At 35.4% G+C, this 26,677-nt stretch overlaps 1 protein-coding gene across 1 annotated transcript; it reads left to right on the forward strand.

The window, feature by feature from the left end:
* The first annotated feature begins 1,252 nt into the window (after positions 1–1,252).
* On the forward strand, positions 1,253–16,552 carry LOC129226668 (uncharacterized). The gene is made up of 5 exons (XM_054861298.1): positions 1,253–1,377; positions 4,462–4,572; positions 4,799–4,897; positions 4,980–5,090; positions 16,279–16,552. Exons 1-5 carry the CDS (start codon positions 1,253–1,255, stop codon positions 16,550–16,552), a joined length of 720 nt encoding a protein of 239 aa, XP_054717273.1.
* Positions 16,553–26,677: the final 10,125 nt, after the last annotated feature.

Genomic DNA, 26,677 nt, shown 5'->3' on the forward strand with positions numbered 1-26,677 from the left:
AAAAAACTCAAGTAAAACAAAAAATTTGGCCTCTTAAACTAGTTTCCTTCCTTAAACCGCCCCAGTGTCTGCCAACGGTCACTGATTTCTCACGGAAACTGCGTATTTGGTATGATTATTTACTGTTTAAACCACCATCTTGAAAAACTATGTCAGACAATTCAAACTTTTAGATCAGCCATTTAGGAGAGTGAATGTCCTTGACAAGGCACAAAGGGATATCATGAAATGTCACGCACACCTGCCAATAAGCCTGAGACAAATGCACCTACATTAGTCACTTGGTACACCAGGTAAAGGTGTCCAGCTTTCCTATTTCTTTTTCTGTTTAAACCGGCTCCTTATGCACTCAGTCCCCAAGATGCATTGTTTCCAACATCTCCACGAATTTTTAACTTGATCTTATCAGCTCTTTCAACCTTTTCATTTTGACATTTCACTACTCAGCTATGAGAACGTTCATTCTTTACTCCTGTATCTGTTCCAGTCGGGTGGAGAAGGGTGGGGTGAGGCTTAGCTTGTAGTTGGCATTGTATGCAGACTCCAGCAAACCACAGTTTGTATCATAATTCTGTAACCCTGTGCCCTTTTGCTTCGTTCTCCAAAGATGTCAAAAGCAATCCTAAACATGCCCGGGGAAAAAAATCTAACTTAGGTATGTTAGAATAAAAATTAATACACAAGCCATCAATTCATTTCAAATAATTTTTCAAATTCTGGGGGTCAAGAAAGTAGCCAAAGAACTGTCAGTGACACACTGCACAAAAACCATTTTTTTTTTCTTTTCTTTTTCAAAGTTCATTCGTCAACAGAAAATACATGATTTCAAACTGAAAACATTCATTTGGGAAGGATTGGGGAAAACTCGTTAAACTGCCACCCTCGCCAACTTTCTCCCCATCACTGAAGTTGGCGATTTAAAGAGTTTCGACTGTATTTTGTTTTTTATTACAAATATTGAATTATGTTTGATTAAATTTTCAATTTTTTAATGTTTTCTGAGAAGCAAGTGAATAAAATCTTAGTCAAAACTATTAATCATTTTAGTAATGACAGCAGTGAGGATGAGATTTCAATCATAGAACCCTTGCCACAATCAGAAAGTGGGAAAGGATCCCCAAAACCTGTAGACGAAATTTGCTTGGATTCTGACCCGTAAGTTCAGTATTTAATTTTAAGTATTTGTAGTTTTTGTTTTTGAGTGTGTGCATCAATATGTTTTCTTTTAAGTGATCTAATATAACATTAGAAAATGACCCTTTTTAGGGAAGATTCCAAGCCAGACCTTCCACTTTTGGAATCTTCTGTGCAGTCACAGATCGAAAAGGAAGTGTCAGTACCTAACAGCAATGCTGAACATTTGTCAAAGCCTAATCTGTAAGTATTATTTTGCTTTTTCTATATTTAGTGTTTTTTTTTCGTATAGAAACCAGAAAGTATCCATCTCGTTTTTGACACATAAATATATTGTAAGTTTACTTAAAATACACCACCAGCTCAGTTATTCCATCCGAGGACTGCAGTTTCGTGCTTTTTAGCACTCATCAGCCCGGAATAGGAATCACGTGAGCTGGCGGCGAAAAATCTCTTAAGGGAGCCAAGAGAGCCAAACAAACTGGTAACTAATGTAGAATTAGCATACCAGATGAGTGACCGCAGCAATGGTGCGGTTCAATTCCCTTGATGGCAAAGCATGGTATTTTGTAGTAAGTTACCGCCCTAAGCCAGGGCTAAGACAGAAATACTTAAAAGTAAGTTTTAAGTATTTCTGCCTTAGCCCTGGCTTAGGGCGGTAACTTACTACAAAATATTGTAAGTTTGTTCTGGTACCCTGTGCCAATTTGACTTTAACATTATTTTTGAGTAACATTGCTGGGATTGGTATTTGTGACAATGCCTGAAAATATATTAAGCACATTCAAAATGAGTAAAATTATTCAGGTTAAATTTGATCCACAGTTTCTCTATTTTAACTACCTCACTCATAACGTAATAGTGCTATTGTATTCATTGGCCTAAAACTGAAGAAAACTCCTTAAGTGTTTTTGAATTATCCAAAATTAAGAGCCACTAGTTATAAAAACCAATTAAAATACTTTGGTTCAAAGTTGTCTTGCCACTTAGAGTAACTTTGAACCATGTAAAAATTGTGACACAAAAAATAAATAGATTAAAAAAAAGAAAATAAAAATAAACATATTGTTACAAATTCTGTAAATAGTAATTATTGTGGTAACATAACCTGTAAATAGTTTCCCGTAATGAATATACAGCCCCTATACATTCGGCTGAAGTATATGGTCCCCTATTTTTTCATTGATAAGATTTGTGAATGAAAAGAAATAAGAAAGTATGGAACGGTGTAGCATTTTCTGGAATAGTTGAGAGATCTCTTTCGGTGTGTATAAAAAGCCGTTATGCATGATAAAAAGTTTAGTTTCGATTGAGAATTTGTACTGAGAGTGTATTAGCTCTGTTTATTGTGAGGCATTTTGCTGTGTTGTTTTTCGTATTTGGAAGTAAATACGTGTGTAACCATTGAGTTTACCGTGTTGTGTGATATTTGCTTAATTGCTGACAAGGTTTGGTTATGGAATCCCATCCGACAGAAAGGTCTTTCACCCAAATTGCAGTCGCATTGGGATGGACCCTATAAAGTCCTTAACCGACTGAATGACGTCGTAGTGAGGATCCAAAAATCACCTAATGCAAAACCTAGGGTTGTACATTATGATCAGTTAGCGCCCTACTATGGCCATAGCTCATGAGTATTTACGTAAACAACCATGGTTGATAACATAAAAGTTGTAGATAATTTTTTTGCTTTTAATGTTTTGTAATATTTCTTGTTATTATTGTGTTTCCTATGCATTATTGGTTATTAATTAATGTGTGTATTTGAACTTGTGATAGAAGTTTGGCACCCTTTCTGGGGATTGTACTACCCGGGACGTGCAGTCCTTAGGAAGGGGGCAATGTTACAAATTCTGCAAATGGTAATTATTGTAGTAACGTAACCTGTAAATAGTTTCCCGTAGTGAAAATACAGCCCCTATACATTCGGCTGAAGTATATGGTCCCCTATTTTTTCATTGATAAGATTTGTGAATGAAAAGAAATAAAAAGTGTGGAACGGTGTAGCATTTTCTGGAATAGTTGAGAGATCTCTTTCGGTGTGTATAAAAAGCCGTTATGCATGATAAAAAGTTTAGTTTCGATTGAGAATTTACTGAGAGTGTATTAGCTCTGTTTATTGCGAGGCATTTCGCTGTGTTGTTTTTCGTATTTGGAAGTAAATACGTGTGTAACCGTTGAGTTTACGGTGTTGTGTGATATTTGCTTAATTGCTGGTGATTAGTCTAGCAGTTGTTGGCGCTCTTTCCTGTACATAGTGTAAATAAATTTCCTGTGTTTTTAATCAAGAACTGTGTTGTCCTTTCAAGAAAGTTGGAAGTCGCACTGGATCCGTTACAATATAAAAATACTGCAAGTTTGATCCAGGAAACTAAAATTTCTAATTGTTTAAAAATTCCCAATTTGTATTTCACAGTATCAAAAGGTTTCTATTTGTAGAGAATGTAACAGAGTGTGAGATTTCAGCAACTTAAATAAGCATTCAAAAGTAACTGCCACAGAATTATTGAATTATACAATAATCTGTGTACAGTGTTGCCACCTATTTTGTAAAACAAAATGTAGAAAGCTAATATTATAAACTTTTCTTCTGAGTGCAGCATTGGGCCTTCTACTCTGCGCTATACTCAAAAATATGAAGTGGTGTTAGGTTAACCCAAATGGTACAAAATTACACAGAATGACCATTTTGAATTGAGCTACAATTCTCATAAGGTGGCCTTTCATAGATATGATGCTCCATTTGCATCTTGTGACATCATTTTTCTTCACTTGTTAGAGTAGTCCATATGATAGCCATTGCATATTTTTTCCTCCAGTGTTAATGCTATTTATTCATTTTTTTTAAATAGAGTAGCTTACAATCAGAGGGACCGCGATAGGAGGTCACTGTGACCTCCCAAAAATTTCCTTCTTCGGCAAATTTTATCTGACGATTCAGCAAAATTTGCAAGTTCTATTTGGCAAAATGTGAAGTTTCATTTGGCAAAATTATCATCATTCAGGGAAATTTGGAGTTTTGTTTAGCAAAATTATCATCATTCAGCAAAATTTGGAGTTCTATTCGGTAAATTGAGAATTCCTGCCCTCCCAAAAATTTAACTATGTGGCTCCCCTGGCTGCGATTTGCATGTCTCTTTAAAAATGTAATCGTTGAACCTCTTTCAAAATGTAATTCTCCACAACTAAATACATTTAGTTAATATAGAATTTTTAAACTGATTTAATAACTTCAGAGTTCAGTAAAAAATATGTTTTTGAATCAGTTTATTCAATTTTTTGACTTGAAGATTTCATAGCCTATGTAATAATTCTGTGCTCTTTTAGGAAAAATTGGAGGCCGAAAATTATCAATGCAGCACCCGCCGTTGAGGTACCAATTAAAAAGGAGTGTTCAATACCAACAGATACTGTATTAAGCTCTTCAGATTTGAAACAGTAAGATTTTTTATATTGCTCAATTGATTTAAAGTGTGTTACGTTTCATGAAAGAATTTTTAAAGATTGAAAGTCAAAGTTTACAAACTTTGCCACATGCATCACATTTCTATCAGTGATGGTTGTTTACAGTAGTTAATATAGAATTTTTAAAGAGTAGATCCACAAAGAATTTTCAAAAAAAAAAAAGCTAAATTACAACTAAGAAAATTCTTAAAATTTTCAGGAGACAGGAACCAAGCACTTTAAAAAGAAAACCTATTATTCAATTAAGGAAATTAAAAGAAGAAACAGGTGTTTCAGAAAGCTCATCCAAGTCAAAGCTGTAAGATTGTGTTCCTTAAATGTTGTAGTTAATTTCAATCAAGATTTACTTTGATTGCTTATTATCTATTTTATGTTAATAGGAAAGATGATTCCAGCATGAGTGATTTTATTGCTAAGCCTGTTATCAAAGCAGAGGGTAAAAAAAGAAATCCAGTGCTAAAAGCTGCTGGTAAAAGTTCTGCAAAATTACAGTAAGTTTTTTTTTTTTTTTTTTTTTTTCTTCAAATAATAATTATCTGAAGGATAAAATATTATAAACTTTGCTTAGGTACAGTTCAGTTCTTTTGGCCTGAACTATTAAATAATTGTTCAATACGTGAAATACACCGCCAGCTCAGTCATTTCCAGCCAAGGACTGCAGTTTCGTGCTTATTAGCACTCATCAGCCCGGCATAGGAAAGTGACTGCGCTGGAGATGGAAAACCTCTTAAGGAAGCCAAGAGTGCGAAACAAACTGGTAGCTAATATAGAATTAGCAGACCAGATAAGTGACCGAAGCAATGGTTCGGTTCAACTCGAAGATTGAACGCGAGGCAAGGTATATTCAGTAAATTACCGCCCATTAGCCAGGGCTAAAGCAGAAATACGTGAAATACACCTCCAGCTCAGTCATTTCCAGCCGAGGACTGCAGTTTCGTGCTTATTAGCACTCATCAGCCCGGCATAGGAAAGTGACTGAGCTGGAGATGGAAAATCTCTTAAGGAAGCCAAGAGTGTGAAACAAACTCGTAGCTAATATAGAAGTAGCAGACCAGACGAGTGACCGAAGCAATGGTTCGGTTCAACCCGAAGATTGAACGCGAGGCAAGGTGTATTCAGTAAATTACCGCCCATTAGCTAGGGCTAAAGCAGAAATACGTGAAATACACCGCCAGCTCAGTCACAGTCACTTTCCTATGCCGGGCTGATGAGTGCTAATAAGCACGAAACTGCAGTCCTCGGCTGGAAATGACTGAGCTGGCGTTGTATTTCACGTATTTCTGCTTTAGCCCTGGCTAATTGGTAGGTAATTTACTGAATATAAATTGTTCAATAGTTGCAGCAAACCTAACTTGGTAGTCAGGAAGAGTCTTTTTACACCATTTCCAATGTATCACTGCTCATCTCCTTCTCCTGTTGCCATAATTGGCAACTGAAGTTTTTATGCATGTGTCGAGGGGGGAGGGGGGTCTGACTGAAAGAAGCTATGTAATACGGTCAAGTGAAGGAAGATTAATAAAGTGAAGAGTTTTGCTTTGTCAGTCTTCATTTATTTATTTTTTGGGGGGAGGTTTAAAGAAGGAAATATTAAAAGGATGTATCCTTGAATTTCGGAGAAGGATTCGTCACCCTCTTTTTTCTTCAAATGACACATAACAAGTAACAGAGTCATAGACGGTCCTTGCACTGTCTATGACCCTGTTCTTTGGCTTATTTCAACTTTCAAAAGTGAAAGAAAATTCTTATTAAACTAACACATTTTTTTCTATAGTCACAGTATACTGTTATTTCTGGTGTTCTAAACAATAAATGATTTGAGTCATGCAAATACAAATTGGTTTATGTCTGTCAACTTTTAAAATAATTAATGCCATGAAAATAGTTTAAAATATGTTCTTTAATTTATTTTAAGAACATCGTGCGTGTTTATCAATGCAACATAATTAATAACTAAAATTTTAGAAGTCTGTCTAAAAAAATTTAAAAAATCCAATTTTTAAAATTTATTATTATTTTAAATTTTGCAAACCTTGGTTTTATGTTTTGAAGGTTAACTCGAAAAGAGTTAAGGATTCAGAATTGTTGAATAAACTATATTTGTTGTAAAATTTATATCTAATGTCCTAAAAAAGATGCAAGTTTTTCAGAAAAATAATTAAGATGCATGTCCTTAAAAATGTAGCCTCCTTTTCCCCCTCCCCCCTTCTCTCACACCCATGGGCGGATTTATGGGGGGCGAGGGGGGTCAATGCCCCCCCAGTCTTGGGAGAACATTATACATGGTAACTACACGCCTTCAAAAATGTGAAAAGAAAAAATCATGATTTTTTTTTATTTTTTTTGAAAAGTTTAGAAGTGAAAATGAATAGAATAGCGACTGTCCTTTTCTGATGGGGGGGGGGGGGGGGGCACCGTACACTGTATTACAAAGAGTAAAGCTGTTACTGGGTTGAAATGTGTTGAAAACGACTACTTTGAATTGAAAACCATTAGAGCATGTATATAAGTAATCAGCCGCTATACTTAAAATAATCAACGACTGTTTCAACAAATTGGAAACTAAAACAAAGATTTAAAAAGAAACTGGATTTACCTATAAACTAAACAAGCTATAGTTGAGGGCACCCGCTTTGTTGAAGGCCCCCCCCAACTCCGGAAAATTTCATAATTTGTTCTTTGAAGAAAAGTACTTGAAAAAATAAATTCCATTTTAAAGTGCTTGAAAATTTGGAAAAGTGTGGATACAAACCATAAATTGAAAAATTTATAACAAATGAGGGGGGGGGCGGAAGAAATGCCGAAATGTGCCAAGTTTAGCTCCTTGCCACATCCTGCATCAAAAATATAAAAATCATGGTTCTCACGTTTCTGTAGCATATTACTTGAGATAAATTTTTGTGACTCGCATGTTTCATATATTGCTGTTTATTTAATCCCGAATGCAGTAATTTTGGAAATTATTTTGTATTACTTGTGTTTATCTTACTTCTTCTGCATATTGTTAATCTCTTCAGCCCAGAAGGAAAAAGAAAACACTACCTCTATTTTTTTTTCGTTTTTTGCACTACTTGTAATTGAAAATAAAAAGTTGTTGTAATGAGAAATCAATAGATTTTTTTTTCTTTTAAACTTAAAATGTTGTTGTTCATGATGGCCCTTGGAGCACCTGATGTAATGAATAATAAAGGCATTAATCCACTTTTTAGGCTAATATGAGCGGCTTCCGTTTGACTGAGCCCCATTTTATTTGGAAGTCCGACTTTTGCTCAGACACATTTGACAGATAGCACAATTCAGATTTATTACAATACAAGGAAACCAGAAGAACACCCAGGGCAGTAGGGGGGAATCGAACCCGTACCTGTCTGCATGCAAACAGTTGCTGAGCAATACCGCTCTGCCACCGAGGCCCCAAACTTAAAATAGTTGTTTCTTACAAAGTTAGAACAATACTGTAAAACAGTACAATCAAGTACTAAATTTCAGAGACTGGAAAGGCCAATTTAAGTGCCTTAAATAATTTTAACTGTTCTCAAGTCCTTGAAACGGATTAGATGAGTCTTTGAAATTCCTAAGCAAAGTATGCTTCAACTTTATTTCTTATCAAGTGTATAAATTATGAATTGTCCAAATGGGCCTATTTTCTAAATCTATACACCATTTCTTTTAAAGCATTTTTTTACTATTGATCATTTTGTATTTAATTCATTGTTGTATTTGTCGGTGGGTTGGAGGCGTGATCAGAAACTGATTGAATTGAACCGACAGCCAAAGTAAGCAAATAACAATGCATAATCTTCTATCCTTTCTCGCTTTTTCTCTCTGAGAACTGCTGTAATTGATTTGTAAACCCGAAAACAATTTTTACTGTGTATTATCGTAATTTGCAAAAGAGTGTTTTGCTATTTGTCTCCGAGATTTTAGTAGTTCCAATTACCCCTTCTATGGCTTCAAAATGCAGAATTTTATATCTATTTTACAAAAATTCCTCCGGGGGAGGAACCCCTGGACACCCTAAAATTGCAGATATTTTATCCGCTACATAAAAGGGACTGCATTTTCCACCTTAGACCTTATGTATAATGGATGGGGAGGGGGGGGGGCTTTAAAAAATGGCCTTTTTTTTTGTCACCGATAGAAAAGTTGACCAGACCACTAAAGAGACCCAAACACTGAAATAGCTTAGGGGCACGCAAAGTCTAAATCCAGCCAGTTGTAATCAAATCAATACAACTGATAATGCTAAAAAAAAAAAAAATGGTGCCCCCCCCCCCCCAGGAACTCAGTTCTAAATCCGCCTATGCTCACACCCCCTTTTTTTAGGAAAAGTTATTTTAATTTTTAGCTGTACACATTCTTCTAAAAAAGTTCAAATATTGTGCAAATTATCATTCATTTTCATTGAAGTGAAATGTTTTGTGTAATAAAATAGATATTGTAGGCAAATAATCTCTGCGAACTGACCCCAAAGCAGAATACTACTAAATTTGCGACGCACGTCGCAGAACTGATGCCTGAACTGCAGAACAATGCTACTCAAATGTGAGAGAAAAAACTCAGACAAATTTTCTGCAGAAATTCTACAGAAACTGCAGTTTTTCTGCAAATATCTTCCAACTCAAGATAAAATTCTTCAAAAAGTCTGCAGATATCTTTAAAATACCATTAAATCTAAAATTCTTGGAAATTACAATAATTCGGCGGAAAACTCGCAAAAAATGTTGAATTCGATAAGTCATCTGCAGGAACTTAAGATTTACTTTGAACTTAAAGAAATCTACAGAATTTGCGCAAAGCTTCTGCAGAAATTTCATATTTTAAATCTGAAAAGATTCTGATTTTTCTAACGCTTTTGGTTTTTCCCTCAATCGACCCTCATCCACTGCAGTTTCCTCCATAAACCTTTTTTTTTATACATTCCAACGTCTATCGCCGAAAATTACGTGTCTTGTTTGAGATTTCAATCCTTTTGTATCCAGAAAAGAAAGTTTTTAAGTGTTTTATTGTTTGCTACCCTAACTCGACTCATTTTACTTATTATTTAAGTAATTTATTATTTTTTTTAAACATTATTTTAATTTCTTAGAAGAATTTTTAGAAAATTTTGTATCTTTGCTCTTTTTATGCATTTTAGGAAGCATGTAAAACATTTTTGGAGAATCTCAATCGGTTTAGGTTCCACAGAGACGCACAGCAGCAGTAAAGTTTTAAAAAGTGAAAAAAAAAAATAAATAAATAAAATAAAAATAAACTCCTGTATGAAACGCTCCCGATTTGTGGAAAAGATCACGTTGGTTGCTTGTGCATACAATGCTTGAAGTACTTGCTGAACAATTTTGGTCAAATGATTTTACGTTGCAGAACATCGTCAAGTATTCTGCTTTGGGGCGAACTGAGAAAATTTATCCCTATTGAATCATTGAGTGTTGCTGCTCAATTCGGGTAGTTTTTTAATAGGTTAAAACTGATGGAGAAACAATATCTGATTATCCTCATAACTGAATTTGTAGCACAATATTGTAACGGATTCGGTGCGACTTCCACTTTCTTGAAATGAAGACACAGTTCTTGATAAAAACACAGGAAATTTATTTACACTATGTACAGGAAAGATCTTCAACAACTGCTAAATTATTCATCAGCAATTAAGCAATTATCACACAACACCGTAAACTCAACGTTTACACACGTATTTACTTCCAAATACGAAAACAACACAGCGAACTGCCTCGCAATAAACAGAGCAAAAATGCACTCAGTTCGAAATCTCCATCGAAACTCTCCGTTTATCCATCGCTAACGGCTTTTATAAACATCCAAGAATTTTCCACAACATTCTTTCTGCTTCGAGAAATGCGTAGACCGTTATCAAATTTTATCAATGAAAATAAAAAGAATAGGGTGTTGTATACTTTAGCCATATGTTAAGGGGTTGTATATTCATTACGGGAAATTATTTACAGGTGACGTTACTACAATAATTACTATTTACAGAATTTGTAACATTGCCCCCTTCCTAAGGACTGCACGTCCCGGGCAGTACAATCCCCAGAAAGGGTGTCGAACTTCTATCAAAAGTTTACAAATATTCACATTAATTAATAACTAACAGATACATAGGAAACACAATAATAACAAGAAATATTACTAAACATTAAAAGCAAAAGAATTATCTACAACTTTTATGTTATCAACCATGGTTGTTTACGTAATACTTATGAACTATGGCCATAGTATGGGGCTAACCGATCATAATGTACAACCCTAGGTTTTGCATTAGGTGATTTTTGGATCCTCACTAGGACGTCATTTAGTCGGTTAAGGACTTTGTAGGGTCCATCCCAATGCGACTGCAATTTGGGTGACAGACCTTTCCGTCAGATGGGATTCCATAACCAAACCTTGTCGCCTTCGTTGAATTCATGTCCAGTAGACCTTGTGTCGTATCGGGTCTTCATCTTCTCCGCCGCGATGTTGATTCGCTCTCGTGCGAAATTATGAACGTCTTCCAACCGGGCCTGGAGATCCTGGATGTACTCCTCAGGCGATGAAGGCGCATCCGGAGGACGACCGAAGACGAGATCACAAGGTAGCCGAAGCTCTCGTCCGAAGAGCATCTGAGATGGGGCATATCCGGTAGTCTCGTGGACAGCACTGTGGTAGGCCAGCAGGAACAAAGGTAGCTTCTTGTCCCAATCCTGTTGATTTCTGGAGACCATAAGCGAGAGATTATTCAGGATGGTGCGGTTAAATCTCTCCACCATGCCGTCCGATTGTGGGTGTAGTGGTGTTGTCCTAGTTTTCTCAATTCCGAAAATTTGACATAGGCCCTTAAACATAGCAGAGATGAAATTCCTCCCTTGATCGGAATGAATCTGCAGAGGTGTTCCGTATCTCGAGATCCAATGTTGGACTAGAGTCTCTGCTACGGTGGTAGCCTCTTGATCTGGAATGGGATATGCTTCCGGCCATTTGGTGAAGTAGTCGATGGAAACAAGAATGTATTTGTTCCCATCAGCAGTTCTTGGTAGAGGACCCAGGATGTCGATCCCAATTCGTTCGAAAGGAGCTCCAACGTTGTACAGATGTAGCTTCCCTCTGCTTCTCTTCTTCGGTCCTTTACGAGCAGCACAGGCGTCACAAGAATGGCACCACTTCTCCACGTCATCATCCTTCGCCTTGCTCCAGAAGAAGCGCTCCCGAACTTTATTGAGAGTTTTCAAGACACCAAAATGTCCTCCAGTCGCACTACTATGTATTTCTTTCAGAACATCTGAAATCCTGGATCGAGGAAGTAGTAACTGCCACCTAGATGTCTTGCCGTCGTCAGATTCCCATTTCCGGTGTAGCACGCCGTTCCGTAAACGGAGTGAGTTCCATAAAGCCCAGTATCTTTTTGTTGCAGGACTGAAGATGGAAACGTCCTGCCAGCTAGGGCGTCGACTGTCACTTTCCATGAACTCTAAAATTGGTTTTATGTCGGGGTCTTCAAGTTGATCTTTTCGAACTTGGTCATCACTCCATGGATCAGGTTCTGATGATGTTGGAGTCACTGTCACCTGATAGGCAGTAGGGCTAGTCGTTCCATACTGTTTCTCGATTCGGGAACAATAGTGGCAGTTCTCAGGACAGGGTCTTCTTGATAAAGCGTCAGCATTACCGTGAGATAACCCTTTTCGATGCTTGATCTCCATGTCATATTCCTGGAGCCGCTGTATCCATCTGGCTATCTGGCCTTCCGGATTTTTGAAGTTCAAAAGCCAAGTTAATGAGGCATGATCTGTCCGAAGCAGAAATTTTCGGCCGTAGAGGTAATGATGGAAGTGTTCTACAGCTTTCACTATGGCCAGTAACTCCTTTCTGGTGACGCAGTAATTTCGCTCCGACTTTGATAAGCATTTGCTCCAGTAAGCGATGACATGTTCATTTCCGTCAATTTCTTGGGATAAAACAGCTCCGATGCCCTCGTTGCTCGCATCAGTGTCCAGGATGAAGGATTTTTCAGGCTGAGGATAGGCGAGGATAGGCGTTGATGTTAAAGCCTCCTTCAGTCGTAGAAATGCATCTTCGCATTCTTTGGACCATTCAAACTTTTGCTTGCTCTCCGTCAGCTTATGCAAAGGTCGTGCAATGTTGGAAAAACCCTTCACAAACTTCCTGTAGTACGTGCAGAGCCCCAGGAAACTTCGCAACTGATGGATGTTTTCGGGACGACTCCAACTCCTGACCGCAGATACCTTCTCTGGATCGGTTTGTACACCTTCAGAAGAGATGATGTGACCAAGGTAGTTCACTTCCCGGCGGAACAAATTACATTTGGACGGGCTTAACTTCAAATTGGCTTCCTTAAGCTTTTGCAGCACCTTCCTAAGATTTGCCAGATGTTCTTCGAAACTGCGTCCCACGATGATGATATCGTCTAAGTAGACCAGACAGGATTCGTAGGAAAGTCCTCTTAACACTGTCTCCATAAGACGCTCGAACGTAGCTGGTGCATTGCAGAGGCCGAAGGGCATCACTTTAAACTGCCATAAGCCTTGTCCAGTTGTAAACGCTGTCTTCTCTCGGTCATCAGGGTGTATCTCAACCTGCCAGTAGCCGCTCGTTAAGTCCAGGGTCGAAAACCACTTGTGTCCGGAAAGAGTGTCTAAGGTGTCGTCTATCCGTGGAAGAGGGTAACTGTCTTTCTTGGTGATTTCATTCAGTCGTCGGTAATCGACACAAAATCTGGTGGAGCCATCTTTCTTTCGGACCAGGACGATGGGAGAGGCCCAAGGACTGGATGAGGGTTCGATTACATCATTCTCCTTCATCTCTTTCAGGAGGGTCTCAACCTCTTCCTTCTTGGCGAACGGTAGTCGTCTTGGATGCTGTTTAACAGGGGGGTGTTCTCCAGTGTAGATCCTATGCTGCGTTAAATTCGTCCGGCCCACATCCTCCGATGTAGATGAAAACAGATACTTGAAGTCGTCCACCAATTGTTCCGCAGCAGTTCTTTGATCCTTCGGTAAGGGTGCACTCCCAATTAACTTCGATGTCAAGGACTCAGAAGACACAGTCTCGGGGGAATTGATTCTTCTAATGATGCAGTTTACGGGAGTACAAGTTGCTAACACTTCGCCTTTCCGGATATTCCTTGGCCTTTCACTCACGTTGGCGACTCTCACAGGAATTACATCCTTGGAAAGGTCCACAAGCGTAGATGCCACCAGCACTCCTTTTGGGTTATTGCTTAAGTTGGGGTATTCAATGAGTCCAAATCGAAAACTATTGCTTTCTTCAAGGGAGCCAGGTATTAATGATTCTGACCTTGAGGGAATCGATAAATCTGTTTGAGCTATTATTTGATGAGCGGATTTTACATCACTTTCTGCAGGGAAAACGGCTATGTCTTCTCTCATCGAGTGCAGCTCATTAGTCTTGAAGTCGAGAGTGAAGTCATATTTCTTCAAAAAGTCCAATCCGAGAATGAAGGGGTCCGTGATATTAGCGACGAATGCCGTATGATGGTAGGTGGCATTCCCAAACACTATTTCCAAGTCCACTTTACCGTCAATCTCGATTTTGTCACCTGTCAGTCTGGAGACTTACGCATGGCAGCAGTTTCAATCCAAATTCACGAGCCACATCTGTCCTAATGATTGTCACATTGGCTCCAATGTCGACAATCAGTCTGCAGGGGTTCCTATTTACATGTGCGTAAATGAAAAGTCCATCACTGCCACTACTAGAAGAGGAAATCTGCAGAGCTCTGGTGGTGGTGATTTCCTTCCCTCGCTTAGCTTGGCGAGCCAGACAACTCCTTCGCAGGTGTCCTTCGCTACCGCGTTTCCAGCACTTCTGCTCTTGTTTCCTTTGGGCTGTTATGCTGCTCAGATGTCTTGTCAAATCACCGAGTTGTCTCTCAAGTTCAGCGAGGTGGGACGACCTGGAATCAGACTCATCAGCTTCCTGAGTCCGGATTAGATGGCGATCCACACGGGTTGCTTCTTGGGCGGCCTCGTATCTCATCGCATACACAACAGCAGAATTCAGGTCTTTGACATCCGCCACCCGTAGAGCTTTCTGGATTTCCGGATCTCGAACCCCGTCGATGTAGTAGTTGAGTGCCAGGTTGTCTCGAACATCCGCAGGACAGTCGCAAAAAGCAAGATGAGACAGTCTCTCGATGTCCGCCGCTAGCTCTTGCAGGGATTCCCCGGTTTTCTGGAAACGGGACTTCAACTGGAGTCGGCTGAAATCTTTCTGGCACTTCTCACCGAAGCGAAGCTCCAACGCAGCTGTGAGGGCGGCGAAATCCAGGCGCTGGCTGTCCGGAAGGGTCTGAAGAATGTCCGCTGCGTCACCTCTCAGGGATGCTGCAAGATGGCAGGCCTTGGTAGCAGAGTCCCATCCGTTCGCTTCCGCCACTATCATGAACTGAGTTTTGTAAACCTGCCACGAAGTTTTCCCATCAAATGTGGCAAGTTTAATGGACGGTCGAGCAACCGATGTGGGAGCGCTAAACTGTACAGAGCTGCTTTCCGCGGTCGCCAATCTCCTTTCCAGGTCTTTAAAGATGTCTTCTTTAAGTTGATGAAATTTTCTATCTTCTTCTTCCAGTTTATTTTCTACAGCATTGCATCGGCCTTCAACAAAACTTAATTTTTCTTCAAATTTCTCTTCGATTTTATTTTCCACTGCGATGAATCGGCCTTCAACTGCCTCAAACTTTCCTTCAATAGCATCAACTCAATGCTCTATCTCATTAAATTTATTTTCCATCACAGTCTTTACCGAAGTAAGATCGTTTTTAATTTCCTCTTGGTTAGAAACTAGGTCATTTTTCAGCACCGTTAAATCACTTTTCAATTGGTTTTGATTAGCCGCCATATCATTTTTTAATTGTCCTTGATTAGCTGCCATATCATTTTTTACAGAGGTGATTGCGTCAAGAAGTTGTTTTAATTGTTCATCCATTGCGCGAGTAATCACCATAAAAACAAAGTCCAAATTTAAAAAGTCTTTATGAAAAAAAATGTCCAAAGTCACACTTACTGCAAGAAAGTCCTGAAGTAGCCCCACGTTGGGCGCCAAATTGTAACGGATTCGGTGCGACTTCCACTTTCTTGAAATGAAGACGCAGTTCTTGATAAAAACACAGGAAATTTATTTACACTATGTACAGGAAATATCTTCAACAACTGCTAAATTATTCATCAGCAATTAAGCAATTATCACACAACACCGTAAACTCAACGTTTACACACGTATTTACTTCCAAATACGAAAACAACACAGCGAACTGCCTCGCAATAAACAGAGCAAAAATGCACTCAGTTCGAAATCTCCATCGAAACTCTCCGTTTATCCATCGCTAACGGCTTTTATAAACATCCAAGAATTTTCCGCAACATTCTTTCTGCTTCGAGAAATGCGTAGACCGTTATCAAATTTTATCAATGAAAATAAAAAGAATAGGGGGTTGTATACTTTAGCCATATGTTAAGGGGTTGTATATTCATTACGGGAAATTATTTACAGGTTACGTTACTACAATAATTACTATTTACAGAATTTGTAACAATATCATGAGTGATGTTATTGAATAATGATATTCCAGCATACTGGGTTCTTTGCTGAAATTTATCCTATATTGTTTAAGCCAATATTTAACAGTGAATATTTTTGCCATTTTAGGAAGTCGCCAAAAAGCTCAAAGAAACCTGCAAAAAGAAAATTTGCGTCTATTGAAGGGTTTGGGGAAATACCAATACATACTTATAGTAGGGCACATAAAAAGAAAGCTCTAATAAATAGGCTTGTTACTTCTGATGGTTTTGTTAGTAATGAAACTTCTGAAGAAAATTTGATTGGAAGTTCCTCCACTGCCATGGAACTTCTAGACACTGAAAGCTCGAAGTTTAAATGTATTGAATGTGATGAAATTGTTGATTTATCACATTTTGCGTAAGTATTACTTTCTAGTGTTTTTGATTAATTTGCTCAAATTGTTCGTAACTTTTTTTTGTTTGCTTTTTCCTTACTTTTTCCGTATTAATGCTATTATTGCTCTGTATTACTAAATTATTGCTGGTCATAGGATTTTTAGAAACCTACTAGCTTTTTTTTTAAAAAAAAAAAAAGAAAAGATTCATTATTTATTTATAAAATGAAATATTTATTTTAAAAACCTCAAAAGAAAGAAAAAATAAATAAGAATCAAGCTTAAATGTGTAGCTGTTTACTAGTAGTTTTACATCATTATTGCTGCATGTTTGAAACATCTTTTACTTGGAAAAATCAATTTGCAATTAAAACTTTTTTCAGTATTTTTAGTGATTGAAAAATTAATGCACATAACATCATATTTTTTTGAAAAAAACTAAAAAAAAATTATATACATGTAAATTCTTAATGTTTGTAAAATTTTGTATGATTTATTGGAATCCGAAATATATTTTCAAAAAAGTTAGATTTATAAATGTATGTTCTTGGTAGCAAAATAATTCAGTTAAAAACTCTTAATTATTCCATGTGTACCACTAGTCATTGTTGCATAAATTGTTTTTCAGTTATAGTAGCTGAACTAGTTACATTTCACTTTAATTTGAATTTTTAGAAACATATGTCCAAAGCATAGGTCAGATGATTACAATTTAACTCTCCCAAAACACTAATTTAGATATTCTTGTGAAAAATTAATGTTTTTTCTGGAAAAATGCAGCCAATGAGTCATGGAAAGTTATGAGCAAGAGTCATGGAAAATCATAAAAAGTAATAGATTTCAAAACACGAAATGTAGCAGATATCCTGTATAAGTACCATTTATGTTTAAAATGACAATTTAGAGCAAAGGTTTTAAATGACAATTCTGAAATTATGTTGATTTTTGTTTTATTTGCAAAACTGCATTAACACTTTTCATCTCTTCTTTGTATTGCAGCAAACAATTTGATTGTTCAGACTGTAAAAAGACTGTGTTTACTACAAACTGTCCAAAATCCTTTTTCGAACACAGAAGTAGAATTCTTTTCGGGAAGCGAATGCCTCTTGTTAGGAAGCAAGTTCTTTGGCATAAAAAGCTTGTTGTTGATGATGATACGTGGTACTGCTATTGTGGATTCAATACAAAGTTAGGAAATACAATAGGTATGGTTTTAAATGTAGAATTTATCTGATGTGTATAGAGTAATAAAATGTGAATTGCAATGTTAGAAATAAGAATTTAAATTTAGGGGTCATGATGTGGCATAGGATAAATTTCTGTGTGTAAAGACAAACAATCTGGGCGCCATTTTTAATAAATCAAATGTATACATATAAATGTATGCAAAAGAAAAAAAAAATTAGCATATAAAAATGTGTTATATTTCCTGTAGTAGATTTCAAAAAATCTGTAAAAAGAACAGGGGAAAAAGACAATTTTTTACAAAGGCAAAATTAATTATGTTTTAAAATAACTTCTTTACTACTGTTTTGGAGATACATTAAATACAAAAGCAAAGCAAGCCTTGAAACAGAACTAAAAGTTTTATTAAAATGAAAAATTATCCTCTAAATAATGGAATTCAGCCATTAAAAGTAAAATAACCCGCCAATAATATACAAACCGTTAAATAATATGAACTAATATAACATAAGAAATAAACAATTACACATTAACAAATGTTTTCTTCACATCAATCAAGAGTTTTAATTATGAGTCAGACGAGAAAGTAGCCAAATGAAACTTTTTTGTCTTTCAAAATAAGACTAATAACCGCTTATTTCTATTACTTTTTGATTGCATGTACATTAGTGTATGATGTGGTGAGGTGAGTATAATTTGTGATTGTAAAAGTGTTAAAAAAAACATCCCAAAGAGTGTGAGACGCTTCTAGCATTTTTTTTTTTTTTTTTTTTTTTTTTGGCTTTTGAAAGGAAAGGTCATAGTATTTTAGTTTACATCCCTGAAATGTATTCTGAGGTTTGAATATTTCAGTGATAAAATTCAGTATGGGACCCCAATTTTGGAATCCCAAACTTGTTAAAAACACAGTTCAGCTTTTTTTTATAAATGTTTTTTCGATGACACGTCCTTATACATAAATAAGCATTTAGCTGTAATTGTGCAGCAATCTTTTATCAACCACTTTAGGTTAACAATAATTCCTTTTTTTCTTCTCAAGAGTACGCAATACAAAATCTATTGAACAAAAGTACAAAATTATTTTTAGTATAAATATGATTTTTTATTGCCTCTATGGGCACATTGCGCAATAATAAAAAAGTATCCATGGAATATTATACACTGCTACAAATTATTTTCGACTTTTGTTTTGGCATATTGAAGTATACTTTCATTCAGATTGATAAAAAAAAAGAAATTTAGTAAAAAACGGGAAAAACTAGGGCTTATGAGGTGAAACTGCTTTACCTCGGTTCATATCCAGTGCAAACTGACCTAAATCTAGAATTTCGTCCAGATCTGTGGCCTCCAAGGTCGTGTTGTTTGGTAGTCAGTAGCAGAAGTATCTTATGTAATCTATCCATTACTGAGCAAACATTATTTAAATATTGTTTTCTGGAAATCTTCAAAATTTTTCTGCACTATATAAAAGTAGAGTCTGTGTTCTTCAAAAGTTCATGGTATAAAACAAAGATTTTGTGAAAAAAAAGATGCATCTGTTGCCATGGCATTGCTTAGATACTAAACTCTTTTGATGCACTTTTCAATTTGATTAACTAATGCTTGAGTTAAAATAACAAATATTTTTTTCTCTTTCAGCATCACATATTGTAAATTGCAACACAATCACTTGTTATAGACCTGCCTGGATGACGTGACAGTAGATGAATTGTAAAAAGCAATAGTTTTTATTTTCTAGAGTATTGAGGTATATGATGACATCTTTTGTGTCCGCAATGTACAAAGTCAATATTTTTATTTAAAAGCTCTTTTGTCATAACGCCTAGTTTTGTAAATACTTTTAAAGGAGTCTTTAAAATGTTTCATTTCATCTTGTAAAATATTAAATGTTCCGATGTGACCATTCCACTTATACAGTAAAACCTCTTCTAACGGACACTCCTCAAAGGCGGACACTACTCTTATGCGGACAATTTTTAATTCTCCGGTTCCAATGCAAAGAACATTATTAAACCCCTGTCCTGCGGACACCTCTCTATGCCGGACAAAAAATTTGTCCTGTTAGTGTCCACATTAGAGGGATTTTACTGTATTTGAAAATGCCTCATTTTCAGTTTTGTCTGTTCTTTTAGTAATGCACTAGAAGTTTAAATTTAATTTTATTTATCTTCCCCATTACTTCACTTTCGTGCAGCACCATCATGTCGAAGTTTTCCGGTGGGGGTTGGGAAGGAGGCAAAGGTTTTTTTCTTGATGCATTTTATAGGGAAAAAAAACTTCATCACAATGCATGCTGAATGCATGTTTTCATTTGTTTTCAAAATCCCCCCCCCCTCCCCATTGTTTAAATGACAAGTCTGCTTTCATGTATGTTTAAAGTTTGTGTGACAGGTTTTGATTACATGTAAAATGATGAGTGTATGAACTTTTAATGTTTTCTTTCTTTCATCCCAATAAACCTGACTCTCCAACCATCAGTGAAAATCTGTTTAGTTATCTATTAAGTGCAGTAACTGCTATTTAATTATCCAATTGCTGTTAGAAGTTGGGCCTCCTGTTATTAGGAACAACTTAGGAAAATCAAATCTGTATGAACATTTTTTTCCACAATCATAATAGCAGTGTCTTTCAATCAAAGGAATTCATTCAGTCATTTTTTTTTAAAATAAGGTAAATTGAGACTTTCTCTATAATAAAAGAGGAAATAGAAAGAGTCCTTTGACATTGTAAGATGTCTTATGACAATTAAGAATTAAATTCTTTGTTTACTCTTTTAGTATAGAGCAAGTCTCAATTTACCCTTGTTATCTTTACTAATAGTAAAGCTGAGAGCCTCTCTGTCTGGATCTCTCTCTGTCTGTCATGATCTCTCTGACACACATAGCGCCTATACCGTTCTGCCGATTTTTATGAAATTTGGCACAGAATTTGTTTGTAGCATAAGGGTGTGCACCTCAAAGCGAGTTTTCAAAAATTCGATTTTGTTCTTTTTCTATTCCAATTTTAAGAACATTTTCCCAAGCAAAATAATCATAAGATGGAAGAGTTAATTACCAATTTATCATAACATGGAACCATAACATGGGCAAGCCAATTGGCGAGAAATTCATCATACATTATTTGTAAATATACAGGCGAACCAAAAGACCTTTTAATTTTCTACTACGGACAAAGCAGTGCAGATGCTACTAGTATTAGATAAGGCTCCAACTTGTCCTTGAAAGGGCTTGTTTTCAGTGGCCTGTTGCAAAAGGTGCTTTATTTTTAATTTTTTTTCAGCAAGTTTTTAAAAAATAGAAGTTTTTGTTTTCTCTCCTTTTTTCTCTATTCTCTCTCTCTTCTTAATTTCAAAGCCCTTTGTTTCTTTTATTAAAATTTGAAATTTCAGTGAATTGGTAAGGAAAACGACTCATCTTTGTTAACGCTACGAAAGTGATTTTTTTTTCTTTTTCAAAATCAATATTAAGTATTTTTAAAAATATCGTAATATTATAATTCTTTTGTAATATAAGTTTAATAGTAATAATAATAAGTTTAATGGAAACGTAAAATTATGAAACTTAAGCTAACTTCAAAACATTTAATACTATTCAGTCTTTTTTTTTTAGTTTTACTATATTTTGTTATTTTAATGGTATAGTGACATATGTTTGGGTATGGGAAATCGAAGTTGTTTGTACTTAAAGTATGGCTTGGTTTTCTAAATCATACGTTTCAAAATCTGTTGGACTGTTGTCATTATACTAAGTTGCAGTTACTGTGCTTTCATCTCTATATTGGCCTGTTTTGGTTGACTAAAATCAAATATGCATGAACGGTTTAGAATGAAACAGTTGAACATGTTTCATTTTTGTTAATTTTTGGTTTTGTTGTTCATTCTATCAGAATAGATGAAAAAGTTACTTATAAATCTACTTTTGTAAAATTACGCATTTCATTTCAGCTTGAGGACTTGAGCATTCCTTGATGTATATAAAATATTTAGTGTGATTGAAGAATTGTCTAACAACTTGGTCACAAAATATGTATATGAACGTGAAAGATAATAAAAACCATTGAAACACTTTAAAAGTATTTATGCTTTTATTTTAAATATTCAAATATGTCTTTGCAATTTTTATGCTGATACATTATTCTGTCTTTTTTTTTTTTTTTCCTTCTCATTAATGTCAAATAGAAATTCCATCTACGTAATATTTCATTACATTTTCTCATAAGCGCTTTTTTTTTTCCTGTGCGATTTTATCAAATGAACTAAAGAAATGAAATGTGTGAGATGCCCGGCTGCCATTAGTTCTTTCCAAAATACATGATTGTAGTTTATGTTATTGTTATTATATATTGTTTATTTATATGTTTTTTTTTTTTTTTTTTTTTTTTTTTTGAGAAAGAAACTATAAAATTTATTTTCTGCTATGTATGCATTTTTGTACTTAAGCAAAATACCAACTTTTTCCCATAATTGTAAAAAGAAAACTTTCTTTACACTTTATAAACTGTTTTAAAAAGTAACTATTTGGATTCATTCTTCAACTTCATTTTAATCTGTAATTGACATCGTTTGCAGACTTCAGCAAACGGCAGTTCGTAGCACAATTCTGTGATATTGTCTTCTTTTGCTTCATTCTGCAAAATTTCGACAGCAATCTTAAACCTGCACGAAAAAATTTCTATTTTGGGTGTTTCAGAATAAAATAAAGCCGCAAGCCCTCAATTTATAGCTAATAATTTTTCAACTTCTGGGGGGGGGGGGGAGCTATCAGTGACAAACTGCAGGAAAACTAATTGCTGTATTTTTTTTTTTTTTTTTTGAAGTTTATTTGGAACAGAAAATACATGCTCTTTCAAACATGCATTTGTACTGGATTTGGGGAAATTCGTTTAACCGCCACCCTTGACTTCGACACCTTTCAGCCCGCCACTTAGGTTGACGGTTTTAACAAGGTTCGACTGTAAAAACACTCCAAAATTTATGTTATTGAAGTGTGTCGCATTACGAAAGGTGCACACAACGAACATTTGTGAGTGGAAAAAAACTTTCAGTTTATTTTTATGTATCATTTTTGGTGCTAAGTGTAAAGTTATGACTTATAAATTTTTAAAACCGGGATATTCTTTTAAGCAAACAATGAAGATAAACTGATTTCTATTACAAAAAGCTGCAACCTCAGTGTTTTGATGTCAATGATCAAGCTTTTATGCTACCATTTTTCTATTGACTTGTGAGAGCACAGATGTCTATCTAATTTATCAACAACTGTTTTTTTTAAAAAAGTTGAAAAATGAAAGAACTCATTTTTAGACTATAATTACTACAATAGAAAAATATAATAAGGATCTGGGACAATGGGCTATATGACAATGATCCTTGGCTGGGAACTGCTGGTAGTTTGTCAAGAGCTTGGAAGGGCCTATGCTGTAGTTTTGAGCTAGTTGCTTAAACTTGTCAACGAGTCAATCCTCCACATTTTAGGGTTAGTTAGGATTATTTATGTTTTTAACTGAACTTTGCATTTATGTATTTTTCAAATATGATTTTATAAATTTTCTTTGGTCCATACTTGAAATAAAAGTTTGGAGCAGAGGTTCCTGAACTTTTATGACTTATATCACCCTTTGTAGAAGTAGAATTTTCTTACAACACCCTAGTCTATCTCTGTTATGTATACATACTTATATATATCAACACCATGGGCACTTGGCGATACCCCTTACCTTTTCCTCTGGCACCCACATTGGAAACCCCTGGTTTAAAGGATTGTTAAGTTAAGAATTTTTTACTAAATCATATTCCTGCTTCTGGAAGTATTTTTTATACTTGATGCATATAGTTATTAAAAAACTAAATCCCTGCTGTCTTGAATAGAAAAAAAAGTCACCCACAAACGCATGTATAACTTATTTATTATTAGCAAAAATAATGTTCTGTCTTATGTAAAAGCAAATAAATAGCAATACGCATAATTTTTGAGCATATGTATTTAAAATATATATAGTAGAGTCTCAAAAATCTGAGGTAATTAGAGCTCAACCCATCTCAGGTAACCAAAAACTCAGATTATCAAACAAATTCTTAGTGATTAAAATGTTTTGCTATTTGGATGTTATAAAGACAAACCTGTACCTTTTACTTCCTTGTACAATGAAAAGTAAGTATTGTCTTAACGAAAAATTTAGCACTTAAATTTTAACATTAATTTCAATTTCATTTACCTCTAAATGTATTTGGATTAGATTTTCTCATGAACATATTGATGAGTGAAAATTTGTAGGCAATAAAACATTGCGTTTTGACTGTTACCGACTCTACAAGTTTTTTTTTTTCTGTGACCCTTGCGGCTATGTGAGTACCAGCAACACAACAATGGTTGTAACACAAAGAGAGTTTGTCAAAGAAGGTCTAAATTTCGTATATACGACTTCTACAGAGTTTATTTGTGCACTTCACTTTTTGATTGCAGTCGGATATTCCAGATGGGCTGTGTATTCTTTGTGGCAAAACAATGTTAGTTTTATGACTATTTTTGTATCAAGGAATTTTTTCAAAGGCATCTCTTAATCTGTCTGTAGTAGTCAAGTAATTTTGCATGCCATGGCGAATATTCTTGACAACAATCTCTTAATACCGTTTTATTACTTTACTGTATGTAGTTTAGGAAATATTACAATTGCAAAGGATTTTGATTTTCAGGTGTTAAAACAAATAGGGTTTTAGCTATTTTAGAAAATAATAATAATAAATAAACAAACAAAATTAAATGTTAAGAAAGTACCTTGAATTAACTGGATCCTCAGACTTTTGAGACTATAATTTTAGAGACTACTGTACTAGGTTTTCTTTTTCCTATTATGTTTTTTCCAACTGCAATGGAATTGCTTTTTTCCAACTGTTATAATCAATGATATTGAGAGAATATTTCTCATAACAAATGAGTTTTATCATTATTATACGGAATTCATTTCGATTTTAATCATCCCATTTTGAATTAGCTGGTACATAATATGTACCAAGTAAAAATAACCTCTGGTTTTTTGTTTCATCAAACGTGATGGCATCTCAGTTGTTTTTTAAAACTATTATTTAAAAATATTCTAAAAAAGCAACTTTTTAGAGCTTGTTGATTTTGAAATAATTTTGTACAGTTAAATGCCAGGTGTATGTTTCTTTTTAATGACCTTTGTAATACTGGTGAATATATGCAAATATGTACCTGTTTGGAAGTAATAATAGAAACTGGAATATTCAAATTTCCTTTGTCAGCATTATACATTTCTTTGTTGATGAATTGTAAGATTTTTTGCAAAAATTTAATACCTCACTTATGTGTACAAGAATAAATTTCTATGTCCAAATGGAGTATTGTGAATACTGTACCATGCTGTATGTGTTTATATGTAACTCATAAATAAAATATATTTATACTTTTTAAGAGGTTTTTTTTAAAGTAAAAACTTGATTAACAACTTTTTTTAAATGTTATTACTAAACTGACATTTATGTATGAAACAACTGCTCAGTGGTGCAGCAAAAAGAGGGTTTTGGGGTAGAAAGACCCCCCAGAGACCTTACTTTTAGCATTATTTCCAATCCTAATCAGGGGCGGATCGAGAATTTTTTGAAATGGGGGAGGTCAAGTTTCAATGGTCAACGTATTTATACCGCATAAAGAAGTCAGTTAAACAAGGGTGTCCCCCCCCCCCCAAGGATGTTGACATACTCCTCACATGCTACGACCAAGGGACACACCACCAAATGAGATCAAAACCCTTTCAAATTAACCTCTCTCCCTAAATTTTTCAATGGTGTAACCTGTGCCGTGGATCATATTGCCCCAAATTTTCACTTAAAATTATATTTCTACATTACATGAACATTTTATAGCACACGCAACGTGTGGTTTGAAGTGGAAGAGTGCTCTGAAAACACATTAAGCTCACATTTGAGGTGCTGGTTCTGTTGAAAATGAACAAAAAAGTCATAATAGAAGTAGCACAATAAACGAACTCAGTCATATCCTTTGGACTATGTCGTACTGGGGGAAAAAAACCCTACAGAGTGAAGCAAAAAAAGGTTGACATAAGTTCCATATACTCTTTCATACTTAAAAATTTGAAGTTTGAATAATAATAAAAATAAAATTCTTGTCACAGGGGGGTCAGCTGACCCTTTGACCCTCCCTTGAATCCCCCCCTTGATCCTAATACAGTAGTTTATACACATGTAAGCACTTTTGATCAAAAACTCCCTCCAGAATATAATACTGGTGAACATACACATACAGGGTGTTCGGTTTTAACCTGCAAGACCTTTATTTTCGCAACCGTTAGTCCTAGATGTATACTTCCAATTGCAAAAATGTTCAAAATCAGATGCAGGGTTAAGATATTGAAAGCTTGAAGCAAAAATAAAAATGAGTCAGAAAATACTAAATTTACCTTTTTATACGGGCCCCAGGTCCCCTAACTTATGTTTAGGGAAATATTCTCTATTGAAAAATAATTCCAACACAAAAAGTTTGAAATTAGTACGACCAATATTCACTGAGATATGAAACGAAGCGTTTTGTGACTTACACCACTTTTCACTCGCCGCACAGTGTGGCATAGTAGGCAAAAATCCACCGAACTCGCGGATTTTGAGCTAGGATGTTCTATTATAGCTCAAAATGCGGCAAAATTCTTCAACTCTTTCATAGTGGTGCTACAGTTTTGAATTTCTTAACCCCCTAAGCCCCGCAGAGTTCAGAATGGACTCAAGTCGCGATTTTGAAAACTAAAAAGTATGACCATGTTTTTCCCCTGAGATGTGGCTCAATGCTTAAGAGCCATTATTTTGAAGTTCAGACAAGGTGTGGCAGTGACCATTTTTGATTTTCCTAATTTTTTATATGTCAAAGCAGGTCATGAGAAGTGAACATTCTGAAATTTTTAGCCTTCAAAAAATTTTTTTTCACTCGTTAAAAATTC

This window comes from Uloborus diversus, chromosome 7, assembly GCF_026930045.1.
Source record: "Uloborus diversus isolate 005 chromosome 7, Udiv.v.3.1, whole genome shotgun sequence".
NCBI lineage: Eukaryota > Metazoa > Arthropoda > Arachnida > Araneae > Uloboridae > Uloborus > Uloborus diversus.